The following is a 12,939-nucleotide window of genomic DNA, read 5'->3' as shown; positions in this document are numbered from 1 at the left end:
CAGCACAGACCCATTCACCCTCCTAGATATAGAGGAACTATTCTAATTCTATTTCTATGCCCCCTATGTACAGTTAGCATAGAACCCATTCACCTTTGGTTGAAACTAATGTTTCAATGCCCTTTCTGCTCAAATAAAAGTAGTCACTGTACTGTAAGTCACTTTGGATAAAGCATCTGCTAAGTAGCATATATTAATATGCATATATTATATTATTTACTGTAGGGAGAATCACATTGTAACCCTGAGCATTGCTCTGATATATGATCTGGCCATCCCATCAGTTTAATGAGAGCAACAGTCTCTCTTCTCCTCCTCCTCTTCCTAAACCACCCAGACCCAACTGTCATCTCACATCCCATCCCACCTCTCCTCCTCCCTCCTAATATTACAACCCCAAACACACACACACACCATTATATAAACTAAAAAACATGTAGGATTACTGCTTAGGGACCATGTTGTATAGTTAGAGGGGGGTAGTTGGATCCCTGTGGAATCTCCCTGGAGCCTCCCATGGGTGTCGCCTGTCATGATACTAAGACATTATACACCAGGAGCGGGTTGGGGAGTGGGTGAAATAATGCTATGATGTAATAATAACCCCAAACACACACCTGAGACCCTTAGCCCTGCACCCCTATTCCCCATACACACTCTATTAAAGAGATCACTTCTTCAATTAACCCTGCCTCAGCCGGCGGGGCTCGCTGGTGAAATTATGCAGAGTGTGTGTTTGTGTATATGTACGTGTGTTTGTGCACGGCTGGGATCAGCCCCTCTCCCAGTTGTGTTAATTTAATCAATTTCTGTTGTGTTGAAAAGTAGGAGCCCATCTCTCTTTCTCTGTCATTCTCTCTCTCTCACACACACACACACACACTCCCCCCTCGCCCCAGAAGAGGGGTATTGTTGAAATGGAAGGCTGAGACGTCCCATCTCACACATAGTGATATACATCGCACCCGTTCACTACCACTAATCATATGTGTATGGGCTGATTAGATCACACAGGCTAATCACAAAGGCTTCCTGAGCATCCAATCATAGCTGTTATAGATGGAGGATAAACACATGATGACGTGTGGATAGTGATTTGTATGGTGATCCAGGGTTTAGTGGCTGAGTGCCACATCTCTCTTCATTGGGGATTGTTATGTATTCAGAATGCACTTGGCAGAATCAGAATGCACTCATTGAGGATGGTGATTAGTCATTCTGCTCTCTTTCTGCGCTCTCTCGCTCTCTCTCTCTCTCGCTCTCTCTCGCTCTCGCTCTCTCTTTCTGCTCTCTCTCTCTCTCTCGCTCTCTCTCGTTCTCTGCAGGTGCCTGATAACTCTGTGATGGCCTTGGTCCCCAAGCAGGTGACGGCCTACAACTCGGTCAACAACTCAACTGTGTCCAGAACCTCAGCCAGTAAATACGGTATGGATAACATGTGTGTGTGTGTGTGTGTGTGTGTGTGTGTGTGTGTGTGTGTAGGAGAGAGGAGTACATTTCCGGCACATTTCCAGATTTCTCTGCTGGATAGGATTGTCCTCCTGGAACTAAAACAATTATGCCCCCCCCCCCCCCCCCCCTCCATCTCCCAGCAGTCTGTGTGCCTGAGAGTTAAACAGGAAGAACTGTGTCCTTCTAATCGGAGTGGGATCCATAGTCAGAGTCAGCACACACACACACACTTACATGCACACACAAACACACAACAGCACACACACAGACGTTCTCACCTACACACACACTGGGTATTCCCTGTTGCGAATGCACAAGCTCCATTGCCAGGATTTTAATTAAAAAACGTGGCTAAACAGCACCTTCTCCCTCTAAACCTTCACCACAGAAACCAACACAGACTTCTCCTGCACACACTGTTCATCCCTCAAACTAACTGAGCTCCATATGTCACTAACAGATGTAAAGGCTCTGTTAACAATACCTGAACACATAGTAAAGTATTCCATACATTAGCCACTATTAGCAATACCTGAACACATAGTAAAGTCTTCCATACATTAGCCACTATTAGCAATACCTGAACACATAGTAAAGTCGTCCATACATTAGCCACTATTAGCAATACCTGAACACATAGTAAAGTATTCTATACATTAGCCACTATTAGCAATACCTGAACACATAGTAAAGTCGTCCATACATTAGCCACTATTAGCAATACCTGAACACATAGTAAAGTCTTCCATACATTAGCCACTATTAGCAATACCTGAACACATAGTAAAGTCTTCTATACATTAGCCACTATGTGCTGTTACACCTTAGTAATAGTGACAAATCCCCAGAGGAGAAGAGGGACAGAACTGAGCCCAGGAGACAGGATAACAAGATTAGAGAGCAGGGAATTTAACAGACTAACAAAGAGAGAACAAAGAGAGGGAAGAGAAGAAAGAGTGCATTTGCAGTTTGCACTTTCCTCCCCCCTGGGACTGGAGACAGAAACTGTGTCCCAAATGGCACCCTACTCCCTATATAGTGCACTACTTTGGACCAGAGCCCCATGGGGAATATGATGAACTACATGGGGAATAGCGTACCATTTGGGATGCAGACAGACAGTGTCCCATCTAGCAGTGACTGTCTTGGTCCGGCCCTGTGTTCTCTTGAACCTGAGAAGAAGCCATCAAATCAAACCCTGATCAAAGGCAGCGCTGCCCGGACTCAAACACTCCAGACACATCAAATGACCACTTTATTAGCCAGCTAGCACCTCATCTCCATACGCCATCTCACCGCCTCGCCTCCGTTCCTCCACTCAAATTAGACCAAAGAAAAAGGAGGGTGAGTGTGAAAGAGAAAGAGAGGGAACAGGATGGAGATAGAGAGAGAGATGGAGGAAGACAGAATGTCACACATCTCTTCACTTAGTTGGGGAATTGACTTCAAACGATGCCAGAGCCACTTGAGACATGGAGGGGGGGGGGGGGGGGGGACTTTGAACTGGACTGATCACAATGGAGAGGCACTGAGGAGAAGAGAGGATGATTCTAATGGAGCCAAAGGAGAGGGGGAGAGGGAGGGAGAAAGTTAGTGAGAGAAAATGAGGAAGGTGGAGAGAGGAGGAGGGATGATGAAGAAGAAGAGGGGTAAAGAGAAAGATGAAGAGGAACAGGGAGGGAGAAAGATGAAGAGGAAGTAGGGGAGAGAGGGATGGAAGGAGAAGGCAGAAAGTTAGTGAGTGAGATGAAGCGCGCGGGAAAGGGATTTAGAGAGAAAGAGAGGGAGAGAAAGAGAGGGAGAGAAAGAGAGGGAGAGAAAGAGAGGGAGAGAAAGAGAGGGAGAGAAAGAGAGGGAGAGAAAGAGAAAGAGAGGGGGATGGAAGGAGAAGGCAGAAAGTGATGGGGAGAGAGAGAGAGAGAGAGAGAGCTTCCTTTCTTAATCAAAACTCCTGTGTGATATGTCAGTATGGTAGTATTTCAGGACTGTGTGTGTGTGGAGCGCTCCTTCTAGGAACTCCTTCCACTCCACCGAACGTGTCATCACGCCCTATTACACCAGCACACTCAATAACACTCTGGGAGACACCCACCACTTTATTATTACACACACACGCGCACACACACACGCTCACACACACGCGCACACACACGCACACACACACACACGCTCACACACACGCGCACACACACACGCACGCGCACACACACACGCACACTCACACACACGCATGCTCACACACGCATGCGCACACACACACGCACACTCACGCACGCTCACACATGCACACACACTCCAATCATTCCAAGTCAGTCAAGTTCCAGGAGTCAATATGCACACACACACTTTACCTGCTTTCTCTCTCTAGTACTTTACCCCTCCCTCTCCTCTCCTTTCTTCCTCTCTCCCTCCATCATTCACTCTTCCTGCATTTCTCTCTGGAAGGACAAATTGATTTCTGCAGCATCTGCCTTGGCAAAAACACACTTTATTTCACCGTCCTCTCCCTCGACCAACAGTCCTACTGATCAATTATTTTCAGACTGTGTAAACATTCATCGAGCCGGAGTGTTTTTGAATGTCATCGCCACTCTCGTCAAATGGGGCGGGCATATGAATATTTCATCTCGCCATACACCTGTTCGATTTTGTGTCCGTGAATTGTGCCACGGTGTATTCTACCTCCTGAGAGAAAAAGACGGCATGAAAAATGAACCACGTACACGCTGTTGTAAAAGTTAATGTCCAATCTCAAAGTCTCGGTAGCTTGAAGCTTCTAACTGAACCCAGATAAATTACTTGACTGAATTTGGCTTATTTGACTTTGTATCCTTTAGAATACATTAGAATATCTGTGTAGTATCCTTTAGAATACCTGTGTAGTATCCTTTAGAATACCTGTGTAGTATCCTTTAGAATACCTGTGTAGTATCCTTTAGAATACCTGTGTAGTATCATTTAGAATCCTTTAGAATACCTGTGTAGTATCCTTTAGAATACCTGTGTAGTATCCTTTAGAATACCTGTATGGTATCCTTTAGAATACCTGTGTAGTATCATTTAGAATACCTGTGTAGTATCATTTAGAATCCTTTAGAATACCTGTGTAGTATCTTTTAGAATACCTGTGTAGTATCCTTTAGAATACCTGTGTAGTATCCTTTAGAATACCTGTGTAGTATCCTTTAGAATACCTGTGTAGTATCCTTTAGGATACCTGTGTAGTATCCTTTAGAATACCTGTGTAGTATCCTTTAGAATATCTGTGTAGTATCCTTTAGAATACCTGTGTAGTATACTTTAGAATACCTGTGTTGTATACTTTAGAATACCTGTGTAGTATGGCTTGACCCCCCCTGTATTTTGTTTTGTCTGTCTTTGGTTTGTGTTGCGTCTGTCTTTTTTGTGTGTTTTGTCTATGTTGTGGTCTCTGACCATTTTCACTGGATCGCGGCGACCTGAACAGTACTGTGCTGGCTCAGATGTTTTCTTTACACATCCCCTCTGTTAGGTGTGTTGTCTCTCTCTACTCTGCACCATATCCGCGGGAAGTAGGGAGGCTGAGGGTGCTGTAGCACCACCAAATAATGCAAACTAATTCAAAAGTCCTGTATGAGCAGACCGGTATAGCCGTCTGTAACGCAGAACCTCAAAAAATATTTCACCAAGATGTTTGTTTTTTTGCCACACCGTTTGGCGAAAGAAACGCAGCACCCCCACCCCCAAACATCTTCCCGCGGCTACAACGTCTATACTATGTCTGTGCTGATCATGTTATATTTCCATAGTCTGTTACAGTATGTCCATTGGTTTCTGCTTCATCTCTGTGTCATATTCTGATGTTGTTCTTTATGTTCCACAGAGAACATGATCAAGTACACGGGGAGCCCCGACAGCCTGCGCTCGCGCACGCCCATGATCACGCCCGACCTGGAGAGCGGGGTCAAGGTGTGGCACCTGGTAAAGAACCACGAACACGGAGACCAGAAGGAGGGAGACCGCGGCTCCAAGATGGTCTCTGAGATATACCTGACCAGGCTGCTGGCCACTAAGGTGAGTTATCACACGAATGCACACCTTATTCAAATATGATATTATTCCTCATCCCCTGTAGACTCTGAGACCTAAGTGAAAATATGTAGCTGTATATTGTCTTTCAGACCTCAGCAGCATATCTAATGATAGAGGTGACACACAAAGATACAACCTGTAAAGGCTTTTTCTGTGGACAGAGATGTTATCTGGTGAAAAACAGAAATGGAAATAGCCGTAAAATGAGTCTCTTTGAGCATGCCAGGGCGCTATTGCCCCTCAGAAAATCAGTTCATTTGGTTTGGAGGGAATCGTGACTTTGATCCCACTGCTCAATGGGAATTACCAATCCACTTGCTAATGATGCACCTCCTTTACATCACACATGCTTTCTTCCAGAGAGGGAGGGAGGGAGATAGGGGAGGAGGGGAGAGAGAGGGGGGGGGGGTGGGGAGAGAGAGAGGGAGGGAGGGGGGGAGAGAGAGAGATAGGGGGGAGGGGGAGAGATAGGGAGGGGGAGAGAGAGAGGGAGAGAGGGAGGGGGAGAGAGGGAGGAAGGGAGGGGGAGAGAGGTAGGAGAGGGAGGGAGGGAGGGAGGGAGGGAGGGAGGGAGGGAGGGAGGTGTTGGTGGTGTGACCATTCCATGCTCTTTGTGTTGTGGTTCAGACAGACAACACTCCACCTGGTTTTCTGGATTTGTAATGGGAATGCTTAGTGGCAGGATTCACACACACACCCACACACACTCATCAACAGAGTTGTTGGCAGAGATGGCTGAGGAGGCAACAGAGATATGGAGAGTGAGTGTTGTCTGTCATTTCTCTGGCGTGTGCTGTGATTGGCAGTGAGCAGTCACTGTGGAGCTGTGTAATGAATATGGCAACACTCTCTCTATGAAGCACATGTACCAGAGCCACAATCTAACACGCTTAGACAGACAAAAACACTCAGTCATTCAAACACACACACACACACACACACACACACACACACTGAGCAATGCTCTATTTACCTGTGATGACCCTGGTCAGGGGGGAATGCGATGCAGAGACGGCGTGTCATCTTTACAGATGGAGTGTTTTGTGAAGTAATCAGTTTATCTTGGGGTCCATCTCTCTTGTTGAGGTATGACTGTGCCGACAGCCCTGTAATTGACTGCGTTTGACTTTCACCTCACCAATAAATACCGTCGGTCGGCCCGGCGCTGACGTTTTCCATTTTAGGTCCATCAGTGTCACTCTGATGGGGGGGCAAAGGGCTTATTTCTTGATTGCGTTCTCTATTCCTCTTTTCCTCTCTGTTTCTCTCTCTCTGTTTGTGACAACACCAACAACCCTTCACCCACTCAGTCTTTGTTGTTTTGTTTTCTTTCCACTCATCCTAAATGACAGGGTAGTTCTGATGCAGGCAACACTGTCTGTCCTCATCCTAAATGACAGGGTAGTTATGATGCAGGAAACACTGTCTGTCCTCATCCTAAATGACAGGGTAGTTCTGATGCAGGAAACACTGTCTGTCCTCATCCTAAATGACAGGGTAGTTCTGATGCAGGCAACACTGTCTGTCCTCATCCTAAATGACAGGGTAGTTCTGATGCAAGAAACACTGTCTGTCCTCATCCTAAATGACAGCGTAGTTCTGATGCAGGAAACACTGTCTGTCCTCATCCTAAATGACAGGGTAGTTCTGATGCAAGAAACACTGTCTGTCCTCATCCTAAATGACAGGGTAGTTCTGATGCAGGAAACACTGTCTGTCCTCATCCTAAATGACAGCGTAGTTCTGATGCAGGCAACACTGTCTGTCCTCATCCTAAATGACAGGGTAGTTCTGATGCAGGCAACACTGTCTGTCCTCATCCTAAATGACAGCGTAGTTCTGATGCAGGAAACACTGTCTGTCCTCATCCTAAATGACAGGGTAGTTCTGATGCAGGAAACACTGTCTGTCCTCATCCTAAATGACAGGGTAGTTCTGATGCAGGCAACACTGTCTGTCCTCATCGTAAATGACAGGGTAGTTCTGATGCAGGCAACACTGTCTGTCCTCATCCTAAATGACAGGGTAGTTCTGATGCAGGAAACACTGTCTGTCCTCATCCTAAATGACAGGGTAGTTCTGATGCAGGAAACACTGTCTGTCCTCATTCTAAATTACAGGGTAGTTCTGATGCAGGCAACACTGTCTGTCCTCATCGTAAATGACAGGGTAGTTCTGATGCAGGCAACACTGTCTGTCCTCATCCTAAATGACAGGGTAGTTCTGATGCAGGCAACACTGTCTGTCCTCATCCTAAATGACAGGGTAGTTCTGATGCAGGCAGCACTGTCTGTCCTCATCCTAAATGACAGGGTAGTTCTGATGGAGGCAGCACTGTCTGTCCTCATCCTAAATGACAGGGTAGTTCTGATGCAGGCAGCACTGTCTGTCCTCATCCTAAATGAGAGGTTAGTTCTGATGCAGGCAGCACTGTCTGTCCTCATCCTAAATGACAGGGTAGTTCTGATGGAGGCAGCACTGTCTGTCCTCATCCTAAATGACAGGGTAGTTCTGATGCAGGCAGCACTGTCTGTCCTCATCCTAAATGACAGGGTAGTTCTGATGGAGGCAGCACTGTCTGTCCTCATCCTAAATGACAGGGTAGTTCTGATGCAGGCAGCACTGTCTGTCCTCATCCTAAATGAGAGGTTAGTTCTGATGGAGGCAGCACTGTCTGTCCTCATCCTAAATGACAGGGTAGTTCTGATGGAGGCAGCACTGTCTGTCCTCATCCTAAATGACAGGGTAGTTCTGATGCAGGCAACACTGTCTGTCCTCATCCTAAATGAGAGGTTAGTTCTGATGGAGGCAGCACTGTCTGTCCTCATCCTAAATGACAGGGTAGTTCTGATGCAGGCAACACTGTCTGTCCTCATCCTAAATGACAGGGTAGTTCTGATGGAGGCAGCACTGTCTGTCCTCATCCTAAATGACAGGGTAGTTCTGATGGAGGCAGCACTGTCTGTCCTCATCCTAAATGACAGGGTAGTTCTGATGCAGGCAGCACTGTCTGTCCTCATCCTAAATGACAGGGTAGTTCTGATGCAGGCAGCACTGTCTGTCCTCATCCTAAATGACAGGGTAGTTCTGATGCAGGAAACACTGTCTGTCCTCATCCTAAATGACAGGGTAGTTCTGATGGAGGCAGCACTGTCTGTCCTCATCCTAAATGACAGGGTAGTTCTGATGCAGGCAGCACTGTCTGTCCTCATCCTAAATGACAGGGTAGTTCTGATGCAGGCAGCACTGTCTGTCCTCATCCTAAATGACAGGGTAGTTCTGATGTAGGCAGCACTGTCTGTCCTCATCCTAAATGACAGGGTAGTTCTGATGTAGGCAGCACTGTCTGTCCTCATCCTAAATGACAGGGTAGTTCTGATGCAGGCAATACTGTCTGTCCTCATCCTAAATGACAGGGTAGTTCTGATGTAGGCAGCACTGTCTGTCCTCATCCTAAATGACAGGGTAGTTCTGATGCAGGCAGCACTGTCTGTCCTCATCCTAAATGAGAGGTTAGTTCTGATGGAGGCAGCACTGTCTGTCCTCATCCTAAATGACAGGGTAGTTCTGATGCAGGAAACACTGTCTGTCCTCATCCTAAATGACAGGGTAGTTCTGATGTAGGCAGCACTGTCTGTCCTCATCCTAAATGACAGGGTAGTTCTGATGCAGGCAGCACTGTCTGTCCTCATCCTAAATGAGAGGTTAGTTCTGATGGAGGCAGCACTGTCTGTCCTCATCCTAAATGACAGGGTAGTTCTGATGCAGGAAACACTGTCTGTCCTCATCCTAAATGACAGGGTAGTTCTGATGCAGGAAACACTGTCTGTCCTCATCCTAAATGACAGGGTAGTTCTGATGTAGGCAGCACTGTCTGTCCTCATCCTAAATGAGAGGTTAGTTCTGATGGAGGCAGCACTGTCTGTCCTCATCCTAAATGACAGGGTAGTTCTGATGCAGGAAACACTGTCTGTCCTCATCCTAAATGACAGGGTAGTTCTGATGTAGGCAGCACTGTCTGTCCTCATCCTAAATGACAGGGTAGTTCTGATGCAGGCAGCACTGTCTGTCCTCATCCTAAATGAGAGGTTAGTTCTGATGGAGGCAGCACTGTCTGTCCTCATCCTAAATGACAGGGTAGTTCTGATGCAGGAAACACTGTCTGTCCTCATCCTAAATGACAGGGTAGTTCTGATGTAGGCAGCACTGTCTGTCCTCATCCTAAATGAGAGGTTAGTTCTGATGTAGGCAGCACTGTCTGTCCTCATCCTAAATGACAGGGTAGTTCTGATGCAGGAAACACTGTCTGTCCTCATCCTAAATGACAGGGTAGTTCTGATGTAGGCAGAACTGTCTGTCCTCATCCTAAATGACAGGGTAGTTCTGATGCAGGCAACACTGTCTGTCCTCATCCTAAATGACAGGGTAGTTCTGATGCAGGAAACACTGTCTGTCCTCATCCTAAATGACAGGGTAGTTCTGATGCAGGCAACACTGTCTGTCCTCATCCTAAATGACAGGGTAGTTCTGATGCAGGAAACACTGTCTGTCCTCATCCTAAATGACAGGGTAGTTCTGATGCAGGCAACACTGTCTGTCCTCATCCTAAATGACAGGGTAGTTCTGATGTAGGCAGCACTGTCTGTCCTCATCCTAAATGACAGGGTAGTTCTGATGCAGGCAACACTGTCTGTCCTCATCCTAAATGACAGGGTAGTTCTGATGCAGGCAGCACTGTCTGTCCTCATCCTAAATGACAGGGTAGTTCTGATGCAGGCAGCACTGTCTGTCCTCATCCTAAATGACAGGGTAGTTCTGATGTAGGCAGCACTGTCTGTCCTCATCCTAAATGACAGGGTAGTTCTGATGCAGGCAATACTGTCTGTCCTCATCCTAAATGACAGGGTAGTTCTGATGTAGGCAGCACTGTCTGTCCTCATCCTAAATGACAGGGTAGTTCTGATGCAGGCAGCACTGTCTGTCCTCATCCTAAATGAGAGGTTAGTTCTGATGGAGGCAGCACTGTCTGTCCTCATCCTAAATGACAGGGTAGTTCTGATGCAGGAAACACTGTCTGTCCTCATCCTAAATGACAGGGTAGTTCTGATGTAGGCAGCACTGTCTGTCCTCATCCTAAATGACAGGGTAGTTCTGATGCAGGCAGCACTGTCTGTCCTCATCCTAAATGACAGGGTAGTTCTGATGCAGGCAGCACTGTCTGTCCTCATCCTAAATGAGAGGTTAGTTCTGATGGAGGCAGCACTGTCTGTCCTCATCCTAAATGACAGGGTAGTTCTGATGCAGGAAACACTGTCTGTCCTCATCCTAAATGACAGGGTAGTTCTGATGCAGGAAACACTGTCTGTCCTCATCCTAAATGACAGGGTAGTTCTCATGTAGGCAGCACTGTCTGTCCTCATCCTAAATGAGAGGTTAGTTCTGATGGAGGCAGCACTGTCTGTCCTCATCCTAAATGACAGGGTAGTTCTGATGCAGGAAACACTGTCTGTCCTCATCCTAAATGACAGGGTAGTTCTGATGTAGGCAGCACTGTCTGTCCTCATCCTAAATGACAGGGTAGTTCTGATGCAGGCAGCACTGTCTGTCCTCATCCTAAATGAGAGGTTAGTTCTGATGGAGGCAGCACTGTCTGTCCTCATCCTAAATGACAGGGTAGTTCTGATGCAGGAAACACTGTCTGTCCTCATCCTAAATGACAGGGTAGTTCTGATGTAGGCAGCACTGTCTGTCCTCATCCTAAATGAGAGGTTAGTTCTGATGTAGGCAGCACTGTCTGTCCTCATCCTAAATGACAGGGTAGTTCTGATGCAGGAAACACTGTCTGTCCTCATCCTAAATGACAGGGTAGTTCTGATGTAGGCAGAACTGTCTGTCCTCATCCTAAATGACAGGGTAGGTAGTTCTGATGCAGGCAACACTGTCTGTCCTCATCCTAAATGACAGGGTAGTTCTGATGCAGGAAACACTGTCTGTCCTCATCCTAAATGACAGGGTAGTTCTGATGCAGGCAACACTGTCTGTCCTCATCCTAAATGACAGGGTAGTTCTGATGCAGGAAACACTGTCTGTCCTCATCCTAAATGACAGGGTAGTTCTGATGCAGGCAACACTGTCTGTCCTCATCCTAAATGACAGGGTAGTTCTGATGTAGGCAGCACTGTCTGTCCTCATCCTAAATGACAGGGTAGTTCTGATGCAGGCAACACTGTCTGTCCTCATCCTAAATGACAGGGTAGTTCTGATGCAGGCAGCACTGTCTGTCCTCATCCTAAATGACAGGGTAGTTCTGATGTAGGCAGCACTGTCTGTCCTCATCCTAAATGACAGGGTAGTTCTGATGCAGGCAGCACTGTCTGTCCTCATCCTAAATGAGAGGTTAGTTCTGATGGAGGCAGCACTGTCTGTCCTCATCCTAAATGACAGGGTAGTTCTGATGCAGGCAGCACTGTCTGTCCTCATCCTAAATGAGAGGTTAGTTCTGATGGAGGCAGCACTGTCTGTCCTCATCCTAAATGACAGGGTAGTTCTGATGCAGGAAACACTGTCTGTCCTCATCCTAAATGACAGGGTAGTTCTGATGCAGGAAACACTGTCTGTCCTCATCCTAAATGACAGGGTAGTTCTGATGTAGGCAGCACTGTCTGTCCTCATCCTAAATGAGAGGTTAGTTCTGATGGAGGCAGCACTGTCTGTCCTCATCCTAAATGACAGGGTAGTTCTGATGCAGGAAACACTGTCTGTCCTCATCCTAAATGACAGGGTAGTTCTGATGTAGGCAGCACTGTCTGTCCTCATCCTAAATGACAGGGTAGTTCTGATGCAGGCAGCACTGTCTGTCCTCATCCTAAATGAGAGGTTAGTTCTGATGGAGGCAGCACTGTCTGTCCTCATCCTAAATGACAGGGTAGTTCTGATGCAGGAAACAATGTCTGTCCTCATCCTAAATGACAGGGTAGTTCTGATGTAGGCAGCACTGTCTGTCCTCATCCTAAATGAGAGGTTAGTTCTGATGTAGGCAGCACTGTCTGTCCTCATCCTAAATGACAGGGTAGTTCTGATGCAGGAAACACTGTCTGTCCTCATCCTAAATGACAGGGTAGTTCTGATGCAGGAAACACTGTCTGTCCTCATCCTAAATGACAGGGTAGTTCTGATGTAGGCAGCACTGTCTGTCCTCATCCTAAATGACAGGGTAGTTCTGATGCAGGCAGCACTGTCTGTCCTCATCCTAAATGAGAGGTTAGTTCTGATGGAGGCAGCACTGTCTGTCTTCATCCTAAATGACAGGGTAGTTCTGATGCAGGAAACAATGTCTGTCCTCATCCTAAATGACAGGGTAGTTCTGATGTAGGCAGCACTGTCTGTCCTCATCCTAAATGAGAGGTTAGTTCTGAT

The 12,939-nt window shown here is 46.8% G+C and overlaps 1 protein-coding gene across 2 annotated transcripts in view; it reads left to right on the top strand.

The window, feature by feature from the left end:
- LOC110510810 (plexin-A4-like) overlaps positions 1–12,939 on the top strand; it is a 482,439-nt gene that overhangs the window by 440,083 nt on the left and 29,417 nt on the right. For both annotated transcript variants that reach the window (XM_036957067.1, XM_036957066.1), the window contains exons 27-28: positions 1,326–1,425; positions 5,315–5,505. In XM_036957067.1, coding sequence (XP_036812962.1) covers positions 1,326–1,425; positions 5,315–5,505 — 291 coding nt within the window. The remainder of the gene's footprint in view (positions 1–1,325; positions 1,426–5,314; positions 5,506–12,939) is intronic.

The sequence above is a fragment of the Oncorhynchus mykiss genome, chromosome 21, assembly GCF_013265735.2.
Source record: "Oncorhynchus mykiss isolate Arlee chromosome 21, USDA_OmykA_1.1, whole genome shotgun sequence".
Lineage (NCBI taxonomy): Eukaryota > Metazoa > Chordata > Actinopteri > Salmoniformes > Salmonidae > Oncorhynchus > Oncorhynchus mykiss.
This window is presented reverse-complemented; position numbering and strand designations above follow the sequence as displayed.